The sequence below is a fragment of the Dermochelys coriacea genome, chromosome 10 (assembly GCF_009764565.3).
Source record: "Dermochelys coriacea isolate rDerCor1 chromosome 10, rDerCor1.pri.v4, whole genome shotgun sequence".
NCBI lineage: Eukaryota > Metazoa > Chordata > Testudines > Dermochelyidae > Dermochelys > Dermochelys coriacea.
In genome coordinates, this window is record NC_050077.1 from 20,373,226 (window position 1) to 20,397,600 (window position 24,375).

Below are 24,375 nucleotides of genomic sequence, written 5' to 3' on the forward strand. Positions count from 1 at the left end.
TCTTCAAAGAGCTGCATCCCTTACCCTCCGCTAGATTTTTGTGAAGTCACCCCTTGTAATAGGAGAAAGAACTATGAACTCGGATTCTGCTTCTTTCAAGTATCTTTTATGACCTCACTACAGATCAGAGGTGAAATTCTAACTCCATTGAATTCCAAGTCAAAGTTCCCATTGACTTCAGTGGGGCCAGGATTTCACCCCATATCTTACTTGTGCAAGCTATATTCAGAATGTTGATCTGCTGCATTTTCAAGTCTTTCAGCATTGCTTGTAGAACCACAAATCCAAATAAGTGATAAATCTCACTCCAGTGGGTTGATTTCGAACTAGTTTAAGTGTTAAGAAAATTAACAGTCTTAAAGCATCTGCTATTTACTTAACAGCAAACAAGTTGCATGTTTTATTTTATTAATTGGCAATATAGGAACATTGGGGGAAGGCACTTGAAAAATATCTATGCTTTTTCACACTAGAGCCATATACGTGCCAAGTATTGTGAATTCATATGTAGAATATTCATATTTAGAAATGTTCACACTGTCAAGTCTCTTTAAAGTATTTTACCCAAATAAATAGATACATTTCCAAGAGAGACCCTTAAATATTTAATCTAAGAGTATTACTTCTAAGGCTTTAGGACATTTTGACATTAAGTTTAAGAGGTACTTCCAGTCTACAAACAATTATTTAAGTAATAGATGTAAAACTACACTTTTATTGCCAAAAAGAAAAACAAGCACTTATAAGGGAAAAAACCCATCTTCCTAAAGTAAGTGTTGCTTTGTGCCAAAAATGTAACTTCAAAACCAGTGGCATAAGTAATTTGAAATCTAGTCCAGTCTTAATTAATTCAGTGGTAATATAGTCTTCTAATATTAATACCAGTTTACTTGTATCTGAGAACTAGGACAAAGAAAGACTTCTTTTTTTTTAAAGGAAGATATAAGAATAAAAGAGCTTATTCTTTCACCATGAAATGTTCTTTGTTCTAATCTCTCCCCCGTCCAACCCCTCAACATCCCCACAGATAGTCAAGGGTCAACGCTCATTCACACAGAACTGTGGCTCAAAATTAAAAATATTAACTGACATGAAATTTGTTGATGATTATTTTTGGGGATGGCTTTTCATTATGCTCTCCATGAAACCTGGCTCTATTTCCCAGGCATTGGCTCCCATCATGTTGTTTGAAGTTTTAGGTGGCTTCAACAGTTTATCTCCCTGGATCCTTAGGCCTCCATTGGACTGTTCTCCAGGCTGCCTACAATCCTGTCGCCCCTGCTCCGTATCTACAGGCTGGAGTCCAGTTCTTGCTCCTCAACTTCCTGTTGCTTAGCTCCATGGAACAGGGCAGGGATCACACACTGCAATTTAGTTAATTCTTCCCTGTGTGGAAAGCTGCAGAATAAAACACAGCTTCATAGAATATCTGTAGGGCACAGGGAGAATAAATGGGTCATGTGCCTGGCTGCAGCAAAATGGTTAATTTCATGACAGGGATTCTAAAATCCATCATATCATCATATTTATACTGGGAAAATATCAAATTATGTCAACGGGGGAGTACACAGACCCTTGAATGAGATGAATGGGGCAAGTTGCCTCTCTCAGAGCTACTGATTAAGGTTCTCTGCAGATGTAGACCAGAGTTACTTCGAAATGAAAAAAAACCCAGTAACCCCCCACCCCCCCAATCTCCCACAAGGCAAGCCCAGGGCAACCCCCCTCTTCAACAGTCACTTATTGTATCTAGAAGGATAACACACAGAGATAAGATTGATAACATTTTTTTACTTAGGGCATGGCTACACTTGCAGATGTAAAGCGCTGTGAGTTAAACCAACCCTTGGAGACCGCAGCAGGGAAAGCGCTGCAGTGTGTTCACATTGTCAGCTGCAAGTGCACTGGCGTGGCCACATTTGCAGCACTTGCAGCAGCATTGGGAGCGGTGCATTTTGGGCAGCTAACCCATAGATCACCTCTTCCCATTTGGTATTGTGGCTTGTGGGGAGGGAAGGGGAGGTATGGGGCATTCTGTGTCCTGTCCCAATGCCCTGTGATGCATTGCTTCGCATCCCAGCAATCCCTGTGCTTCCGTCCACATTTGGCCCCATCTTTCAACAGTTTTTGTACTGTGCGCTCTATCTTCCCTTTCAATCAAACAGTGAGGAGTCCAAGGGTGATGTAGACTCGCATAACGCATACAACATGAGATTGCTTGTGTCATTCATGGACATGCTTACTACCGTGGAATGCCGCTTTTGGGCTTGGGAAACAAGCACTGAGTGGTGAGATCACATCGACATGCAAGTCTGGAATGACGAGCAGTGGCTGCAGGGCTTTCAGATGAGAAAAGCCACTTTCATGGGACTGTGTGATGAGCTCGCCCCCACCCTGCGGTACAAGGACACGAGACTGAGAGCTGCCCTGCTGGTGGAGAAGTGGATGGCTATTGCAATCAGGAAGCTGGCAAGTCCAGATAGCTACCAATTGGTCGCTAACCAGTTTGGAGTGGGAAAGTTGACCATTGGAATCGTGTTGATGCAAGTTTGCAGGGCCGTTAATCGCATCCTGCTCAGAAGAACCATGACACTGGGTAACGTGCATGACATTGTGGCTGGCTTTGCACAACTAACTGCAGAGGAGAGATAGATGGGACGCATATTCCAATTCTGGCATCAGCCCACCTAGCCTCCGAGTACGTTAATTGGAAGGGGAATTTCTCTATGGTTCTCCAGGCACTTGTGGATCACCACGGGCATTTCATTGACATTGCTTCAACAACAGGCTGAGTCGGTGCAGAATGACTGTGGAGTGTGCTTTTGGCTGTTTAAAGGGCTGCTGGTGCTGTCTGTATGGGAAGCTGGACCTGGCCAATGACAACATCCCCATGGTTATATCTGTGTGCTGTACTCTCCATAACATTTGTGAAGGGAACGGTGAAAGATTCACTCAGGCATGGACCTTGGAGGTTCAACACCTGGAGGCGAATTTGAACAGCCAGAGAACAGGGTTATTAGAGGGGCCCAGCGCGGGGCTGCAAGAATTAGGGATGCCTTGAGGGAGCAATTTGAGGCTGAAAGTCACCAGTAATGTTTGGTGCCCTGCATGGGAGTGAAGTGCCATGGTTCCAATGTTAGTAGGAATCTGTGTTTGCTACATATGATGCACTGACTTGCCGTGTGTGTTGCTTTCATGATCTACAGTATCTTTTACTTAATGCAATAATAAAGAATGTTTTCAAAGCCAAAAAATTCATTTATTGAAAAGAAAATTCATTTATTGAAAAGAAACACAACTGCTTGGGAAACAGAAAGGGCACGATAGTTCTGTGCTGTGTGGGACGAGGGAAGGGGTGGTGTGGGGATGAGACAATAACAGATTTGCATATGTCCTGTTACCATACTCAGCCTTTCCGTCCGGAGTGCCATGCGATGAGTGCTGCAGTTCAGGCTGGCTAAAATGCATGGTGATGGGGGTTGAGTGCAGTGGGTAAGGGTCGTAGTTTGCAGGGCTGGGTGGTGAAGCTGCAGGTGTTGGAGGCAGCTGGTGGCGATAAGAACCCGGATGTTGGGGAAAGTGGGTTGGAGGTGACATGGGGGCACAAGGGAAAGAGTTTTGGGACAAGGACTGCAGGCCAGAGTGGGCGCAGAAGTGCTTCCCCTGCATTGCTACGAGCACCTGTATCGAGTCCGCTTGGCGCTCCATGATGCTTAGCAGCTACTCTGTGCTTTGGTGCCGGCGATCCGCATTCCGCTGTCGGACCCTCCTTTCACTCTCCTGCCACTCCTGCGCTTTTGATTTTCATGAAGGGACTGCTGCATTACTTCATGCAGCATGTCCTCTTTGCTTGTATGTGGCCACTTCCTGATTCTTTGGAGTCTTTTGGCCATTGATAACAAGGATGGCTGGGATCTCAAGGCTACATATGTAAAGCCAAAATGCAACACTTAACAGAGGCAGCATTGTTCACACCAGATAGAGCAATGATTTGGCCATACTTAAAGACAAGCACAGTGTACACAATAGCAGAAATTGCTCATCCCAAACCGAGCGCACACAACCCTCAGGAGTCCCAAAATGGTGAGTAAGCACAGGGGGAAGGGGGACTTATTGTTTCACAGCTGTACTGCCCTCTGGGGTTCTGTGCTTTGGGGAGAGCAAATATCTGCAGGGGGCTCCTACACTGAACACTGTCCCCACATTTTCCACAGGAGTTTGTCCTGGAAGATATCTTGCTGCTGAGGGTGACCTGGGAAGCAAGGGCGGGTCTTCTACTACAATGCGGCTTCCACCCTGGCAAATATGCAGCTTTCCGGTGTGCAGCAATGGTCCCCCAGGCCATCACGGCACAGTGGCACGGACATGTTAGCCTTACTGCGACAAGGAGCACAGTAGCTCTGCCAAGGAATTTGTGCAAGCGGATTGCCCAGCTTCTGCATGAGACCATGGAAGAGATCACTGAGGCCGATTACTGCGATGTGAGAGAGCACATCAACGCTCTATTCCACATTTAGGCATGCATGCAGCCCTAACCCTCCTCACCCCAAGAGCCCTCACCAAACAACTTCCTTCCCAAAATAAAAGCCGCTTACCAGGCACCTCCTCTGGTGTTTGTCCTTCCCCAAGCACTGTCCGCTGCAACTGGCTACCTTCCTCCTGGCTTGAAAACAGCTCCTCGCTGCATGCATCTAGGAATGCCGGGCTGTCTCCCTCCTCCTCAGAACCCTCGCTCCCGCTTTCTTCCGCCTCCTGCCTTGTTGAACTGGGCTCTGAAGTGTCCATGGTGGTCTTTGGGGTGGAGGTGGGATCGCCCCCAAGTATTGCATCCAGCTCTTTGTGAAAACGGCAGGTCGCGGGGGCAGCACCAGGGCAGCGGTTTGCCTCACAGGCTTGTGGTAGGTATTCTGCAGCTCCTTCACTTTAACCGTGCACTGCATTGCATCCCGGTCATGGCCCCTTTCCATCATGTCCCTTGATATCTGCTCAAAGGTATTTAAAATAGCTGGAGCACCGCTGGGATTGGACAGCTTCCTCCCCCATAAACACTGATGAGGTCTAGCACCTCACTGTTGCTCCATACTGGGGATCGCCTGGTGCGTGGAGGCATGGTCACCTGGAAAGATTCGCTGAGAGCACTCCACGCCTGGCTGAGCAAACAGGAAGGGGATTTTCAACATTCCCAGAGAATTTAAAGGGCGGGTCTGACGGTTGGTCACCGGAGGGCAGGGCAGTAGAGTTCAAAGTGATGACCAGAGTGGCTAGAACAGGCATTGTGGGACACTTCTGGAGGCCTATCAGAGCACAATAACACCAGGGTGTTCACACTGGCGCTGCGGCGCTCCAGATGTGGTGCAGCAAAAGTTATGCTTCTTGTGGAGGTGGATTACCAGGAGTGCGCCAGCCGCGGAGTCCAGGCACTCTACGTGCCTTGCCAGTGTGAATGCGTCATAAGTTAGGGCACCTGGGGCTGCTTTAATGCACTCTAACTCGCAAGTGTAGCCAAGTCCTTAGACTGCGGAAGTGTGAACACTGTAGTATCTTTAGCTGGACACAGAAACATTTAACATTAGGTATCTGAGTGTATTGTGATAATAATGCAAAATGTTAGGCCCATGTAAAAAAAACCTGGCAGATTACTTTTTCTGGCAACTGGCCAATCCATAAAAAGAATGGCCAGGCCAGTCAAATGCCAGCCAGATGGTACCCTAATATGGACCAATGACACTCAGCTAATGTTTGAGGTTTTCTCTGTAACATCAGAGCTACAAACATTTTTATTTTAAATTAAAGATCAGATTCTGGAGCATAATTGGCAGCAAAAATTTCATGGCCTCAGAATCATATAATACACAGGGCCCTGCTAAAAGCCTTATCAATTCTGGGCTAGAATGTGATAGGAGTCCCGATCTTTTCAAGGCTGAGGACAGTATTCTGTCAGAGGCAGGGTCTGAGGTGGATTAGCCATAATTAGTTAACATGGGATTAAGAGGAGTTATTGAGAGAGGACTAAGGTGCAATTATCATATTTGGAATTAATAGAGTAGTTGATGCCCTCTGATGATGGGCTGGAATGGAAACTGCCAGTGGCTTTGCAGTTCATGGGTCACAGAAAATTGGTAACAAGGAAGAAACAGGCTTAATTTTCTAATACAGTAGTTGGAAAAGGCTTTGAGAGCCTCAGAAAGCATTGAAGGATGCAAAGTATTAAACAGTTCAGGGTATCTACGCAAAGAGACAAAAAAACTGGTTTAGATGGTTATTTCCTTCCACTTACAGCAAATATAGAATGTGATCATTCATATCATTCATATATTCATTCTATAGAATGTGCCTCATACTGGGAATGAGGGGCGATCAACAGGTTATCTCAAGTGCTTATATACAAATGCACAAAGCCTTGGAAACAAGCAGGGAGAACTGGAGGTCCTGGTGATGTCAAGGAATTATGACGTGATTGGAATAACAGAGACTTGGTGGGATAACTCACATGACTGGAGTACAGTCATGGATGGTTATAAACTGTTCAGGAAGGACAGGCAGGGCAGAAAAGGTGGGGGAGTAGCACTGTATGTAAGGGAGCAGTATGACTGCTCAGAGCTCCGGTACGAAACTGTGGAAAAACCTGAGTGTCTCTGGATTAAGTTTAGAAGTGTGTGCAACAAGAGTGATGTCATGGTGGGAGTCTGCTATAGACCACCGGACCAGGGGGATGAGGTGGATGAGGCTTTCTTCCGGCAACTCACGGAAGCTACTAGATCGCATGCCCTGATTCTCATGGGTGACTTTAATTTTCCTGATATCTGCTGGGAGAGCAATACAGCGGTGCATAGACAATCCAGGAAGTTTTTGGAAAGCGTAGGGGACAATTTCCTGGTGCAAGTGCTAGGGGAGCCAACTAGGGGGAGCGCTTTTCTTGACCTGCTGCTCACAAACCGGGTAGAATTAGTGGGGGAAGCAAAAGTGGATGGGAATCTGGGAGGCAGTGACCATGAGTTGGTTGAGTTCAGGATCCTGACGCAGGGAAGAAAGGTAAGCAGCAGGATACGGACCCTGGACTTCAGGAAAGCAGACTTTGACTCCCTCAGGGAACAGATGGCCAGGATCCCCTGGGGGACTAACATGAAAGGGAAGGGAGTCCAGGAGAGCTGGCTGTATTTCAAGGAATCCCTGTTGAGGTTACAGGGACAAACCATCCCGATGAGTCGAAAGAATAGTAAATATGGCAGGCGACCAGCTTGGCTTAATGGTGAAATCTTAGCGGATCTTAAACATAAAAAAGAAGCTTACAAGAAGTGGAAGGTTGGACATATGACCAGGGAAGAGTATAAAAATATTGCTCGGGCATGTAGGAAAGACATCAGGAGGGCCAAATCGCACCTGGAGCTGCAGCTAGCAAGAGATGTCAAGAGTAACAAGAAGGGTTTCTTCAGGTATGTTGGCAACAAGAAGAAAGCCAAGGAAAGCGTGGGCCCCTTACTGAATGAGGGAGGCAAGCTAGTGACAGAGGATGTGGAAAAAGCTAATGTACTCAATGCTTTTTTTGCCTCTGTTTTCACTAACAAGGTCAGCTCCCAGACTGCTGTGCTGGGCATCACAAAACGGGGAAGAGATGGCCAGCCCTCTGTAGAGATAGAGGTGGTTAGGGACTATTTAGAAAAGCTGGACGTGCACAAGTCCATGGGGCCGGACGAATTGCATCCGAGAGTGCTGAGGGAATTGGCGGCTGTGATTGCAGAGCCCTTGGCCATTATCTTTGAAAACTCGTGGCGAACGGGGGAAGTCCCGGATGACTGGAAAAAGGCTAATGTAGTGCCCATCTTTAAAAAAGGGAAGAAGGAGGATCCTGGGAACTACAGGCCGGTCAGCCTCACCTCAGTCCCTGGAAAAATCATGGAGCAGGTCCTCAAAGAATCAATCCTGAAGCACTTAGAGGAGAGGAAAGTGATCAGGAACAGTCAGCATGGATTCACCAAGGGAAGGTCATGCCTGACTAATCTAATCGCCTTTTATGATGAGATTACTGGTTCTGTGGATGAAGGGAAAGCAGTGGATGTATTGTTTCTTGACTTTAGCAAAGCTTTTGACACGGTCTCCCACAGCATTCTTGTCAGCAAGTTAAGGAAGTATGGGCTGGATGAATGCACTATAAGGTGGGTAGAAAGCTGGCTAGATTGTCGGGCTCAACGGGTAGTGATCAATGGCTCCATGTCTAGTTGGCAGCCGGTGTCAAGTGGAGTGCCCCAGGGGTCGGTCCTGGGGCCCGTTTTGTTCAATATCTTCATAAATGATCTGGAGGATGGTGTGGATTGCACTCTCAGCAAATTTGCGGATGATACTAAACTGGGAGGAGTGGTAGATACGCTGGAGGGGAGGGATAGGATACAGAAGGACCTAGACAAATTGGAAGATTGGGCCAAAAGAAATCTAATGAGGTTCAATAAGGATAAGTGCAGGGTCCTGCACTTAGGATGGAAGAATCCAATGCACCGCTACAGACTAGGGACCGAATGGCTCGGCAGCAGTTCTGCGGAAAAGGACCTAGGGGTGACAGTGGACGAGAAGCTGGATATGAGTCAGCAGTGTGCCCTTGTTGCCAAGAAGGCCAATGGCATTTTGGGATGTATAAGTAGGGGCATAGCGAGCAGATCGAGGGACGTGATCGTTCCCCTCTATTCGACACTGGTGAGGCCTCATCTGGAGTACTGTGTCCAGTTTTGGGCCCCACACTACAAGAAGGATGTGGATAAATTGGAAAGAGTACAGCGAAGGGCAACAAAAATGATTAGGGGTCTAGAGCACATGACTTACGAGGAGAGGCTGAGGGAGCTGGGATTGTTTAGTCTGCAGAAGAGAAGAATGAGGGGGGATTTGATAGCTGCTTTCAACTACCTGAAAGGGGGTTTCAAAGAGGATGGCTCTAGACTGTTCTCAATGGTAGCAGATGACAGAACGAGGAGTAATGGTCTCAAGTTGCAATGGGGGAGGTTTAGATTGGATATTAGGAAAAACTTTTTCACTAAGAGGGTGGTGAAACACTGGAATGCGTTACCTAGGGAGGTGGTAGAATCTCCTTCCTTAGAGGTTTTTAAGGTCAGGCTTGACAAAGCCCTGGCTAGGATGATTTAACTGGGACTTGGTCCTGCTTTGAGCAGGGGGTTGGACTAGATGACCTTCTGGGGTCCCTTCCAACCCTGATATTCTATGATTCTATGATTCTATCAGCTTTCAAAAAAGAATGGTCTGTTTTTTCAAATTATCTGTGTACTTTGGAAAATATTACATTAAAACTGACACAAATATTCTGAGGCTGCTGCTATCAATATACTGATAAGTTTCTGTCCAAATATCTGAATATCAGTCCACACCTCTCAGGGGAAAAGATACTGACAATTCAGGGAAGCTAGGATAAAAGCTGAATCCAGAACAGACAATAATGCTACCTTTCTCAGCCACAGGTCCCTCACTCACAGTTCCTTCATTGCACGTCATCAATGTGTTATGAATACAAACTGTAGTGTCCTTATTTTAGGCACAAGTGAGTTTTCTTTAAATGGGGTTTGGTACTATGTGAAACGTGAAGGCTCCTCATATACCTACTAAATAGATGAGAGGGTAATGTATGCAGCATTAGGTCTCCACTGCTGCAAACCATAGGTATCTGTCTTCCAGCCCATGCCTCCTTAGCAAGCTGCAGTGGTGAACTCATCTTCCATTCTTTGGAATGCAGCATTGTTAATCCATTCACTCTTTGCCTGAGCATCTTGTACATAGGTTTGGTTGCTGGGACTATTTTATTAATTATTTGTATTTCAGTAGTGCCTGGAGGCTTTTCATCAGGGCCACATTGTTCTAGGCATAGTACAAACAAAAACAGTCCCTGCCCTAAGAGCTTACTGTCTAAATAAGTAGCTTATTAACCAATGATTCTGCAACATCTGACCTTCCTTCCAGTGTGATCTGAGAGAAAATAGTAGTGTCTTATTGCTATGCCAATAAAACTAATTTTCTGAAAAACTAGGAAGTAGCCTAAAATACTAAATTCTAAATTTAATTTATATTCAGATATTCTTCTAATATGACAGATTGGTACTAAGAATCTAGGAGCACAATGCATATTGGTCCTTGCTCCTCTCTTTTTTTAAAAAAAAAAAAACTATACCAAAGTTAAAAGCACAGACCAAAGAGAGTAAGTGGAAGACAAAGAAAAACAATGTTGTAAAGTAGCTCCCAAAATGTTTGAATAAAAGGCATGTATCTATACAAAAGTAGAAATGATTTGTTATTTATTAACATATCAAATCTTTTACAACAGAAATCTTATAAAACTTGTTTTGTAACGTAAATAGCATTAAACATGGTATACACACAAATCCACAATCATAAATTGGCCTGTCAAAGTCCCTAAAGCCCTACTGATGAGACCTATCTGCTGCTTTCCTCAACTTTGTAGTATTGATCATATACGGTGGTTGATGATTTTCTATTCTTTGAGTTCTTTTTCTATCTTGTCAGTTGTTAGCATCAGTTAAAGTATTTAATTATCTCATGTTTAGATCCAAACTTGTTTTTCTTACATTTAGATGTGTAACCCTGTTTATTAATTGTCCTATCAAAACTGTATGACATAAGCAGTTCAGATGATGGGCTTAACTTTCTGAATAAATTATCCCACATTTCTATTGTTGCTTTCATAAAAGGGTGGTTACATATTAATTTTGGCCGATAGGTTTTCTTTATCCAGGGGAGCACAGAATTTTGTTTTCATTTTCAGGGAGGCAGGATGAGTTAGCAGATTGAAGATAGGCCAGGACGCAGGACATCTGGATTCTATTCCTGGTCTAAATACTGGCCTGCTGGGTGACCTTACGCAAGCCACTTCAATCCCCCTGTGCTTCAGTTTTTCCATCTGTAAAATGGGGATAATGAGGCTTACCTTCTTTGTAAGGTACTATTAATAGCTAGGTATTATTATTTAGGCTGAGAATTGTAATTGCTGAACATCTCGCTAGTAGGTGAAAGTACACTTGCTAACAAACCGAAAAGATTCTGTACTACTAGCACTCTTTTTACCTTTAACTTGATATCACTTTAGCAAATGAAAATAGTAGACAGAGATATTAGAATAAGTAGAGGGTTACATCTATTCTGTCGCTCATAGGATTGGGTTCTGTTTTTTTAGCTTAATAGTTGATAAACATCCTTTATTTCCTGTGGACACTTCACATTTTACTTGTCACTCTCCTTGAAAAATGTGTTATTAAGAGTAGTTGAATAAGAAGAGGAAGAAGCCAAAAGATATAGATATATAGTACAGAATGGTTTCTGTTGCTTCTAGAGCTGTCAAGCGATTAATCATGCTGTTATTAATAAAATACCATTTATTAAATTTTTGGAGGTTTTCTACATTTTCAAATATATTGATTTCAATTACAACACAATACAAAGTGTACACTGCTCACTTTATATTTATTTTTTATTACAAATATTTGCACTGTAAAAAACAAAAGAAATAGTATTTTTCAATTCACCTCCTACAAGTATTGTGGGCCAACCACTTTATCTTGAAAGTTGAACTTACAAATGTAGAATTATGTACAAAAAATAATTGCATTCAAAAATAAAACAATGTAAAACTTTTGAGCCTACAAGTCCACTCAGTCCTACTTCTTGTTCAGCCAAACAAGTTTGGTTACAATTTGCAAGAAATAATGCTGTCTTTTTCTTATTTACAATGTCAACTGAAAAGGAGAACAGGCGTTTACATGGCACTTTTGTAGCCGGTGTCATAAGATATTTACATGCCAGATGCGCTAAAGATTCATTGTCACTTCATGCTTCAACCACCATTCCAGAGGACATGTGTCCATGCTGATGACGGGTTCTGCTTGATAAAGAAGAGCAGACTGATGCATGTTTATTTTCATCATCTGAGTCAGATGCCACCAGGAGAAAGTTGATTTTCTTTTTTTGGTGGTTCGGGTTCTGTAGTTTCCACATCTGAGTGTTGCTCTTTTAAGACTTCAGAAATCATGCTCCACACCTTGTCCCTCTCAAACTTTGGATGGCACTTCAGATTCTTAAACCTTGGGTGGAGTGCTGTAGCTATTTTTAGAAGTCTCACATTGGGACCTTCTTTGCGTTTTGTCAAATCTGCTGTGAAATTGTTCTTAAAATTAACATGTGCTGGGTCGTCAGCCGAGACTACTGTAACATAAAATATATGGCAGAATGTGGGTAAGACATAACAGGAGACATACTATTCTCCTCCAAGGAGTTCAGTCACCAATTTAATTTACGCATTATTTTTTTAACGAGCATCATCATCATCATGAAAGCATGTCCTCTGGAACAATGGCCGAAGCATGAAGAGGCATATGAATGTTCAGCATATCTGGCACATAAGTACCTTGCAAAGCCAGTTACAAAAGTGCCATGCTAACGCCTGTTCTTTCAGGTGACTTCTTATTGTAAATAAGAAGCAGGCAGCAATATCTCCTGTAAATATAAACAAACTTGTTTGTCTTTGTGATTGGCTGAACAAGAAGTAGGACTGAGTGGACTTGTAGGCTCAAAAGTTTTACATTGGTTTGTTTTTGAGGGAAAAACCCTATATTTGTAAGTTACACTTTCACGATAGATTGCACTACAGTACTTGTATGAAGTGAATTGAAAAATACTATTTCTTTTTGTTTATAATTTTTACAGTGCTAATATTTGTAATAAAAAATAATATATAGTGAGCACTGTATACTTTATATTTTGTGTTGTAATAGAAATGAATATATTTTAAAATGTAGAAAAACATCCAAAATATTTAATAATTTCAATTGGTATTATATTAACAGTGCAATTAATTTTTTAAAATCACAAATAATTTGAGTTAATCTTGAGTTAACTGTGATTAACGAACAGCCCGAGTTGCTTCAGATTAGAAACAAGGGCCTGCTATTGAAAGTGTGACATATTTTCCTTGATCACTGTTTAGTTTCAGAGCTTTAATCTTTCCTTTTATAAACTGAGTTACCAGTCAGCCCTGCAGCTGGCAAACAGCTATAGCACAGCCATTACCTGAAGGACTGTGAAAATGAAGAGAAATTGCTTATATTTGATATGGTATAGATGAAAAGACAGCAGATGGAGACAAAGAAAGGAGTTACATGGTCAAAGTGCTAGGCTAGGAAAATAATCTTTGCAGCAGCATTGTGAGTGGATACGAGGAGGCCAAGATTGTATTTGTCAAGGCCAGAGAAAAAGATATTGCAATAATCCAAACCTGATATGAGAGCTTGGATGAGAGTTTTAGATGCATGGATGGACACGAAAGGCTACATCTTAGAGATGTTATGCAGAAAGAATCAGGTTTCAGAGTAGCAGCCGTGTTAGTCTGTATTCGCAAAAAGAAAAGGAGTACTTGTGGCACCTCACACACTAACAAATTTATTTGAGCATAAGCTTTCATAAGCTACAGCTCACTTCATCGGATGCATTTGGTGGAAAATACAGAGGGGAGATTTATATATACACACAGAGAACATGAAACAATGGGTTTTATCATACACACTGTAAGGAGAGTGATCACTTAAGATGAGCCATCACCAGCAGCAGAGGGGTGGGGGGGTAGGAGGAAAACCTTTCATGGTGACAAGCAAGATAACTGCTGGAAATAGCCTAACAAGAACATCTGAGGAACAGTGGGGGGTGGGGTGGGGGGGAAGAAACAACATGGGGAAATAGTTTTGCTTTGTGTAATGACTCATCCATTCCCAGTCTCTATTCAAGCCTAAGTTAATTGTATCCAGTTTGCAAATTAATTCCAATTCAGCAGTCTTTGCTGGCACATGCTGGCACATTGCTGGCACATGATGGCATATATCACATTCCACCATGATTTCAGGACAGGCCCAAGAAAGAAAATAACAGAACGCCACTAGCCATCACCTACAGCCCCCAACTAAAACCTCTCCCAACGCATCATCAAGGATTTACAACCTATCCTGAAGGACGACCCATCACTCTCACAGATCTTGGGAGACAGGCCAGTCCTTGCTTACAGCCTCCCAATCTGAAGCAAATACTCACCAGCAACCACACACCACACAACAGAACCACTAACCCAGGAACCTATCCTTGCAACAAAGCCCGTTGCCAACTCTGTCCACGTATCTATTCAGGGGACACCATCATAGGGCCTAATCACATCAGCCATACTAGCAGAGGCTCGTTCACCTGCGCATCTACCAATGTGATATATGCCATCATGTGCCAGCAATGCCCCTCTGCCATGTACATTGGTCAAACTGGACAGTCTCTACGTAAAAGAATAAATGGACACAAATCAGATGTCAAGAATTATAACTTTCAAAAACCAGTTAGAGAACACTTCAATCTCTCTGGTCACTCGATTACAGACCCAAGAGTGGCTATCCTTCAACAAAAAAGCTTCAAAAACAGACTCCAACGAGAGACTGCTGAATTGGAATTAATTTGCAAACTGGATACAATTAACTTAGGCTTGAATAGAGACTGGGAATGGATGAGTCATTACACAAAGTAAAACTATTTCTCCATGTTATTTCTCCCCCCCACCCCACCCCTCACTGTTCCTCAGATGTTCTTGTTAACTGCTGGAAATAGCCTACCTTGCTTGTCACCATGAAAGGTTTTCTCCTTTCCCCCCACGCTGCTGGTGATGGCTCATCTTAAGTGATCGCTCTCCTTACAGTGTGTATGATAAAACCCATTGTTTCATGTTCTCTGTACGTGTATATAAATCTCCCCTCTGTATTTTCCACTGAATGCATCCAATGAAGTGAGCTGTAGCTCACAAAAGCTTATGCTCAAATAAATTTGTTAGTCTCTAAGGTGCCACAAGTTGCCTCCTTCTCTTTTTTAGAAAGAATCAGCAAGATTTAGACAGGTCTTGGATGCAAGAACCTTAAAATGGTTCTGAGTCAAAATGACACCCAGGTTGCTGGCCTAACTGATAGGCGGTATGGTGCTATTAACAAGGATAAGAAAGGTGGTGGCGGCAGCAGCAGTAGGGTGGGGGAGGAGGAGGAGGAAATGGGTTAGAGGGAAAGATTAAAAGCTATGTTTTATCCATGTTGAGCTTTGAACTCAACTGTGGGTAATTGTTCTTGAAGGGTCATAATGAGGTTATATAAAACCGTTTAATTCAGTCTTTGTCTCCTCACATCTTTTCTTAAACAGAAAGGGTTTACTGATACAACTCAAGGACTGTATTAAAATTATGGCAGAAAATCAATGGACCAAAATACATGTTTTGGTAATTATGCCTTTTGGTGGACAAAATAACAAGGTCGAGTTATTCCACCCATTGCTTTTTTGGAGCTCTTAGAAAACACTTTATGGGAGAAAAACAACTTTTTACCATCACAGCAGTAAGGGTTGTTGCTGTGACACTAGTCCCTGCTAACCCAATAGGATGTTTGACCATCATTGCTGTGCCAGCGAACCCCAGCTTGACATGAGAGAGCCTGCTCGGTCTTCTCCTCTCATCCCAACCCCATGTGTTCCTTTCCATTCCCCACAATCTGCCTTCTGTTCTTTCTCTGCTTTTCACCTGATCCTGAAATCAACTATACAGCACCAGCATAGCAAGATGAGACTGCCCATCCAGCTCTGCTCAGCTTATGAAGGAGCAGTAGAGGGGACCTGACCCAATCAAGCAGACATTGTCCCAGAGGTGAGCTAGTATCCACAACATGTTTATCATTGACCAGCTTCCCTCTATCCTGAGATCATCAACAAAAGCTGTATTTACATCATCTTTACTATCCTCTCTCTTCTCTCCCTTCTGTATTGTCAAAAGGAGAAAACTCTTGTTTAGAGCATCCACTTAGCTAAATACAGCATTGACGTGAATGTTTTAGTATAGGCAAAGGAAATAATACAGCCTCAGGATTGACACAAATACAGAAATGACCAAGTTAGAAAAAGGTTTATTTACATGTCTCCTAGCCCCACTGCTACTAGTCGGAAACACTGATAGGCAATTATAAACCTTGGTGAAGACAGCTCCCAATGCTCAGGCTTTCTTTTAATCAAGCTGTTTTCTCTAATTTATAGTGATTTTTTTTCTTTTTAAGCAAAGCAAATACACGTTTAATCAGTTCACTTTATAGGATAAAGCAATAATATAACTGTCAGTGTTCAGGCTGATTGTGGGACTTTCATTTTCTTGGGCATCTGTTTTGGTGTTTTGGGAGCTTTCTTGGCTGATTTTACAAGCTTGCCCCCATGAGGTGTCACAAAGGATTTTGCTGCTGGTTTTTTGGGAGTCTTTTTCAGCTCCTTATCCTTTACTACTTCCTTTGGGATCCTGGGCTTCTTGGGTTGTTTCTCTTGAGCTGGTGTTGGCAAATCTGTCTCATTTTCAGCCAATTTCACTTTTGTTTTTGGAGTCTCCGGAGCCAACGATGTCTTTCTCTTACCAAGTGGTGTCTTACGTTTTCTGATCATGTTTACACCTTTTTCTGGAGTCTGATTTGGTTCAGTTTTCTGTATTTAAGACATGGGGAAAAGAGTGTCATCTTACAACAAAGGACACATCGTAATTGTTTTGCAAGACAAAATTGATAAAAACATTAGCACTAAAGATCAGTGCCATCCACTGAATAGAATATTCTCTGCTCTAACTCAATTAGTCATATTTCAGGTAGGCTGTGCGAAGGTAAATATAAACCAACTCAACCACAAAAGGGTCCAAAAAAAAATATTTTCACTGATACTGTACAGAAAAAGAACAGACTTAAGGAAAACATGCTGAGTAGTTGAAAGGTTGTGCTTAAATAAAAAATCCAAGATGACTTCTGCATTTTAGAACAACTTTGTAACTTATGTTATGTTCTCTCCATTGGATATTTAGACAGACTTGCTAGAAATGTCTGCAAACTGAGCATGGTTAACTTGATAGTTTTGAAGAAATTTTAATTATTTGATCCTGAGTATTTCCATTCCCAGTAATGACTTGATCAGTAAGAAGAGTCCACCAAGGCTTTCAATTTTTAATAGCCTTCGGTTCTCCTTTTTTGTTGCTATCAGAAGTGTAAATTATATGTATTAGTCCACAAAAGATTTGACGTTAACTCTCCCCTAAATAGTGACCTCCATTCGGGCAAAAGGAAGCACATTTAAAGAGATTTATTTGATTCATAACTTGTCTCAAAGCTGTTTTATCTCAAAAGTCAGAGTAAGAGAATGAATTGCAACCAGGCAGCTATGATTATCTATGGCAACCAGTCCATTTCCAACATACTGACGTCAAACAGTTTGATGAAATGGTACACAAGACACACAAGGACAGAATATCCATTTACAGAGTGCATAGTTTTCGTCTTTCCAAATAGCAGACATGTGGAAAATGAATTGACCAATCTAATTAAGATTTTGGACACCTGGACTGCAAACAGCAGATAAAATTTCACTCCAGAAATCATTGTTCTCTCTAAGAGAGAACCTATTATTTGTGCTAGTCAGAAACGATAGTTAAAACAAACCAACTTCCTGTCGGTCTGTAAGAGGCTTGTAAAAAATCCCAAGAGAAAAGAATCCCTTGTTCTTGTGATATGCCCAGGAATACATGTTGCACTCCAAGTGTATTAAAACATACTGCCCTGCAAGCATTACGTTAGACATTCCAATGATTTAACGTGCTTGCTGTTTCCATTAGTCTGTCTCAAGCCTTTTCTTTTCTAAAGGTAGACTTCATCCACATTCAAAATCTTCATTAAGTTAAAGCTAAACTCTAGATTTCACAAACTTGTTCTTAAATAGAATTACCTCCTGCCCAGCTACGCTGACTTCTGTTTGAATAGGAACAAGTTGTGGAATTTCTCCATCATCCTCATCTGGTTCTGTGACTGCCAAGGTTTCTGCTTTTCTCTTTTGTTCCATCTCAAGGCCTTTGGTAGTAGCATTCTTCTTCTTTTCAGCTGTCACTTTGGCTTTAGTTGAAGTCTGTTCTGTGGCTGCCTTCGGGTTTTTTTTCTTTCCTTTCTTTTTCTTATAGGAAGAATCAAAACATCTTCAGTTACACATCACCCCTCCACCACAGTCCAAAGCATTATTACAAATATACTGATCTATTTTACTACAAAGGCAAGAATGAATAGTTCTCTACTGCAGAACTTCTGAAACTGAAGATCTTGAAAGAGTGTTAACTTCTAAACCAACCCTAATTACAGTTCTTCGGTAACAGCAATTTTATAAGCAATGTTAGCATGCATCTTGCTATTCAGCCATTCTGATTTGGCAACAGGCAAGGAGGAAACAATGCTGAGTTTTACTTTTAGAGAACTTGCTAAAGGCATTGTAATCCTGTATGAATGACATACATGGACTAATATATATTGAATTAATATAGATAAATAACATGGTTTAATGGATTATTATTATATCTACATTTTAAAAAATTCTTCCTCCTCCCTTATAGAAGTTGACATCAAAATTGACAAGTTCAAAGTGTAGAGCTGTGAGCAATTAAGCAAAAATCAACTATTTTAAGTACAGGGAAATCAACTGCAAAATTCAATGCAACAAAATAGCTGACACTCTTCAAGTGGATTAAATTGGTGAAACAACATCCAAGACAGAAAAAAAAACCCAAACTTTTTAGAGTCTATTACCCAAACAATAGTGAAGTCATAGTTCAGCTGATGCATCCTCCTGAGCTGTGCATGAATTTAATTAATACAATTAAGTATTTATTTTCATCTTTTGTATTTTCCTTATCAAAATAACAGAAGCCGCATAACCTGGCTGATCCATGAAGACGACCAGATTTCAAGTTAGAAATAAGGATATAGAAAAGTGAGAGAATCCCATCCTCTCCAGTTTAAGGGAGAAGACTAGCAACACTACAGGATTACATTTTCAATTTACCACTACTTCAAGCAGAAACAGTGGTTTCCTATTACCATGCACTGTTGTAAAAGCATGCAGTCATGCTAACAAGTGCTTGATGAAAACAGTTCAATATTACTTGTGTACTGCTGTCTGTGTACTGCACCTAGATGTCTGGCAAATATCCCCAATGCCAATGTTAAACTTACATGACAAACACTTTATTCCATAAAGGTAACCATATAACCAGTTATAGCACCACCTTGTGGAAAGTTATTCTGTAAAAAAGTTAGTAGAAAGTTTTTACCTGTCCTCCCTTTTGATGGAGAGATGGCTGCTTGTCAAGCTCATCTAAATTGCAGATGTATGAATTGAAGATTGGGAGAGCAACAGATTTGAGTGTTTTGAGGTGAAGAACTTTAATATTCTTCCAATTCTGCAATAATTAAGAAGAGTAAATATAAATAGAGAAATGCTTAAAATCAAGTCCAATTCACATTCTAATTTAATCATGTGATAGTACCTTTGGCAACTTATTGGAAATCACCTCAGAAGCAACAGTGACATTTTCTAATAATTCATCAGCTTTCATTCCAGTGTGACCTACACGTGCTGTACTGAAAAAAAAAGAGAGGTGTGCTGTTTATCCTACAGTAAAACAGACCTTCTGACTGAACCGCTTGCTTTTATGCATATCAAAAAATTGACTATGAGTACTGTCTATTCACAATGATCTTAATTAAAAACAAAAAAAGAATGCTGGACTTCACAGGGAAATAAGATCTATTGTAGCTACTATTTTATACTAGCCTTTTCAGTATTTGGACACTTGTTTTTAGTTTTTGTTTTGCAAGATGCTATTAAATCTTTAAAGAATCCACATATTTGTAGCAGGAACTAATCGTGCCTCAAGAAGTTATAGAAGTCTTCAAAAATAAAATAAACAAAGGTGGGGAAATCTTAAGGAAAAGATGCTTCAATTCGTAAAAACAAGTTGTTGTCTCTCAACGGTCATAAGGGTAATGTTTTCAAAACTAAGTGACTTAGTTTCCTAAGGCCTGTTGACTTTCAATGGGATCTAGGCTCGTGAGTCCATTAGGAGCCTTTGAAAATTTTACCCATAAATCTTCAAGCTACCTATGTACATCATTAGAATAGCTAATAAGTGTTATTCCCATCATAAAATAAAGATTTAAAAGAGACAGAAAAGAGGATTGTGTATTAATATGGCAGTTATCACTGATTTACAGAAACAAGACCTCATACAATAGAGTGGTAAACTGATTTGTTATTAATGGTAGTAAATAACCCTATGCAATCTATTAGGCCACATAAAAATTCAGCAGGGTGGGAGATTAACACTAATGTTTAATGCATCGTGATGATTAGGGCTATGATGTCATTTTTTATTTATTTATTTTTTTTACAGTTACAGTGAAGAGGTCAAAAAGAAATCTCCTAGTCAAAGTTTCTATTAAAAAAAACAAACAAACCCCAGTCCCTCTGTACAAACCAAAGTCCACTGCAAGTACTGTGCATTTTGGTGAACCCATACCTCACTTTATTCAAAGCCCTACTGGAGGGAAAGTAAATACATTAATTTAATGTGATCCTAACAGTACTGTTAGGATCACAATACTGTCCTTCAAGTGAAGCACAAGCTAAAAATCGATACTTACTAACAACACCCCTTGTTGGTAACTGGAAGTATAGTTCCCTGGATATGTTTGTTTAGTTCCTTAGCTAGATTCTTGGCTTTCAGGTTTACAGATAAAGGTGCCCTAAAAACAAAAAAGGAAAAGAAAAACAATTCACTAAGAACAATTCAGCTTCCTAGGACAATATAGTATAAACATGCATTAGCTACAGACTTACTTTTTGCTTTGATAAAAGTGTTTCCCTATATGTGAGGGCAAAAGCCTTCTAATTCGATCATCGGCCAGGAAGAGGTGAAATCTGTTCAGGAGACGACGCTTTGCTTCAAATGGTTTGTATTCTTTTTTGAGAGTTTTATATGAGATGATCTGTAATGTGAAAGTAATGTTAGGATTCAACTCCCTTGCAAGAATGAATGGACTATTTCTACGATTATATACAACTGAATGGCATGACTGCCAATCCGTTAAGACTTCCACATTAAAATGCATTCTGTTGTCTTCTCTACTTTATTTAAAACAGTGACACATTATTTATACAAAAAAGACCAACTGAAGAATGCATAATGCTTTTTTAGTTTTTTAAAAAAGGTAATAGTTTTTTTTTTTAAATCAAAACAATACAGATGTTAGATATCAATACAAAAATATAACCATCAAATGGTAGCTGAAGTACATATGGTCACACATAATCAATCCAAAACTACCCATTTCAAAAGACAAATTTAGACTGCTTTTTATTCCTATGAGGACATAGGAGCCAACATTGCTGAGAATGGGAGAACTGTGAATTCTTTCAGCTTGTGTAAACAAACTCTGCTTAACAATTCACATGTCAAACGCTATATAATTTTGTCTAGTAAATAAACATGTTAAAGAGTATTCAATTTTCCATTTATGAAAGATTATCTTATTTAAGTCATATGACAGTTAATGTTGAAATCAGACCGGCAGACACTGAAAAAAGGTTTCTAAAAATGCTTTAAAAACTATTTTCAAATTATTGTAAACTAACAGCATGTTGAAAATGAAGCAAAAGAAGCTATTAGTTAACAAGTGTGCTCTGATATATTTTGCTTGCATAATACTGAAAACAATGCCAATTTTACTCCTTTGGGTAAATTTTAAAGTTTTGAAAGTTTGGTAAGTTAGAGAAATTTGATTAGAAGTCCTAAATATTGAACCACCCAAATTAAGTTAATATTGTGCATTAGAAATCACACACCTATTTTTCTTCTTTTGAAGTTTTAAGGAGAAAAACAAGACATTATTGTCCCATATCATATTCCAATGTCTTCCTTACCTGGCTGATACTTGTGATCCCATTCTGGATCAACAGTTTCTTGTACAAGTTTTCGGTCTGTTCTGCAGATAATTCAGGTTCATCTTTTGTGAATAGACAAACTTCAGATGTTTCTGGTCGAATACCGTGAGGAAGTGGTCTATAACAAGAGGGTGAGAAAGGGGAGGGAAGCATTCAGAGAAGGAATAAAAATCTCCCTTTCCAAAGTTAGGCCTACAGAGAAGTTCAAAATCACTAGAGTTATGAGTAGTGCAGAAAGACCTTAGGCCCCAATCCTTCAGTGACTTAGGCCTGCTCTATACTACAATTTTAAATCAATATAGCTACATCTGCCTGAGAGAAGTAGCTATACCAACCTAACCCCAGTATAGACTGCGCTAGGTTGATGTAAGAATTCTTCCCGTTGACCTAACTACTGCCTCTAAGGGAGGTGTATTACCTACAGTGATGGGAGAATTCCTCTCATTGGCTTAGATGGTGTCTACACTGAAGCACTGCATCTGTAGTATTTTAAAATGTAGACATACCCTCACATGCTTAAGTACTGAGTAATCCCACATACCTCATTAGGACTACTAAAAAAGTATAAAGATAAGCATATGTTGAAGTCTTTGATAGATCGGGGTGATTAGTAGATAGATCTGTAACTTCTCATGCAGCATCACTGTGGCTCAAAATAAAATTTGGGTCTCACATCTACTAATCAATGGCACAAAAGAAAGTAGGAATCTTTTAGCAATTTATAATAGCACTGAAAAAACATTTAGTGTTATTTCCTGAACTGAGAAGAATGCTTAAAAACAGATACCAACTACTCAGAAACCAAGAGGATTGGTGTACTAAATACATAGATTATAGGCCTAAATCTTGTTTTATTTATGTAACTAATCTAAATGACTTCAAATGAGTAAGGTATGAAGGATCTGATCCTTTATATCTCTGACTCATATATCAGATATGATGGAAACTGCCACACATGCTCAGTCAGTGTTCCAAACTTTTGATGCTACTGACAATTATTGAAACCAATAATATGATTTTTTAAAACATGGTGGTCTCATGGGGATACCAGCAATGAATATAAGTTCAGTGCACTGCATGCCACAGCAGATGAAAAGCATGTATTATGGAATACAGAAAATCAGAGCCTTTGAGGAAAAATGGAAGTATAAAAGAATTCTTACATTTTGATAACTTGTTCTTGTGGTGGGATTTTCCATACTGTCACCATTAAGTATACATTCTCGTTCTCATTCAAAAGCAGTTCATCTGTTTTATCTTTGGTCTTTGTGTATGCAAGCAAAGCCTGCACTGCTTTTTTAACCTAGAAGGGTAGAGAAACAGCAAGGTAAATTAATGTTAAGGCCAGGCCTGAGTTCTCCTATTAGTGTCAATCAAAGTGAATTATTGGCAGACATGGCCTCTATGGTTAGGAGTGCCTAGCGGGCCAGTGTGCTCTCTCCCCTCACCAGAAGGGAGATTCAGCTTTCCATTCCACTAAAATGTGTTCGGTTTGCCAGCACTGATGTTCCCCCTAGACACAGCACAAGTCACTGCGAAATTGCTTCTACCCCAGGGAAGCGGTTCCAAGCCCTGTCGCCTCCCCCATCCCATGCATCGACCCCTAATACAGCAACAGCCGAAGCCGTGCGAGCGAGGAGCCCCAACCTCCCTCTCCTCCCCAGCGCCCAAGCGGAGTGCCGGGGAGGGCTCAGGCGGAGGCGCTGCCCCGCCACCAGCGATGGAGGGCTCGGGATCTCCTCGGCACGAGGCCCCGCAGCGATTCGGGCCTCCGCAACACGCGAGTCAAGCCCCGCTTGGCCGAAGAGCCGCTGGTACCTGTGCGCCATCCAGCTTCTGGCCCGGCGCCGCCATGCTCCCGCGTCCCCACAGCGGCCCGACACGTGTGTGGACGGTCCACGGTCCCTGCGCGCGCACGCACGCTCAGACCCATCTGCGCGGCGCGCCGTGATGACGTAAGCAGCGTCCGCAAGTTCTGGGCGGTGTGATGACTGACTGAGTCTCTGTGCTTGGCGCTCCGCAGGGGAGGGGGAGGGAGGGAGCTGCGGGCCCTGCGAGGCGGTGTGAAGTAGGGGGAGGAAATCGCTCTGAGGGGCGGAATGGAGCTGCGGGCACGCGCGGGGGAGGGGGGAGGAACTACGGGCACGCGGTGGGGAGATCGCTCTGAGAGGAGGGAGGGAGCTGCGGGCAGGCGGTGGGGCGGGAGCTGCGGGCACACCGTGGGGGAGGAGATCGCTCTGAGGCGGGGAGGGAGCTGTGGGCACAGGTGGGGGAAGAGATCGCTCTGAGGCGGGGAGGGAGTTGCGGGCACAGGTGGGGGAGGAGATCGCTCTGAAGCGGGGAGGGAGCTGCGGGCACAGGTGGGAAGAGATCGCTTTGAGGGGGAGGGAGCTGCGGGCACGGGTGGGGAAGAGATCGCTTTGAGGGGGAGGGAGCTGTGGGCACGTGGGGGGGAGGGAGCTGCGGGCACACCGTGGGGGAGGAGATCGCTCTGGAGGGGGGGAGCTGCGGGCACGGCTGGGGGAAGAG

At 41.9% G+C, this 24,375-nt stretch overlaps 1 protein-coding gene across 3 annotated transcripts; it reads right to left on the reverse strand.

The window, feature by feature from the left end:
* Nucleotides 1-15,949: 15,949 nt before the first annotated feature.
* Nucleotides 15,950-23,815, reverse strand: RSL1D1 (ribosomal L1 domain containing 1). 3 transcript variants are annotated; one of them, XM_043494133.1, is made up of 9 exons: nt 23,665-23,815; nt 23,010-23,149; nt 21,826-21,964; nt 20,743-20,891; nt 20,547-20,648; nt 19,391-19,484; nt 19,175-19,303; nt 17,806-18,021; nt 15,950-16,524 (listed from the first exon to the last, which is right to left on the reverse strand). In XM_043494133.1, the coding sequence occupies exons 1-9, from the start codon at nt 23,698-23,700 to the stop codon at nt 16,177-16,179; spliced, it is 1,353 nt and encodes a 450-aa protein (XP_043350068.1). In that variant the 5' UTR covers nt 23,701-23,815; the 3' UTR covers nt 15,950-16,176. The 3 variants fall into 3 exon arrangements, with proteins under 3 accessions (XP_043350068.1, XP_043350069.1, XP_038275314.1); XM_043494134.1 differs by having other exon boundaries at nt 17,827-18,027; XM_038419386.2 differs by having other exon boundaries at nt 17,806-18,027.
* Nucleotides 23,816-24,375: the final 560 nt, after the last annotated feature.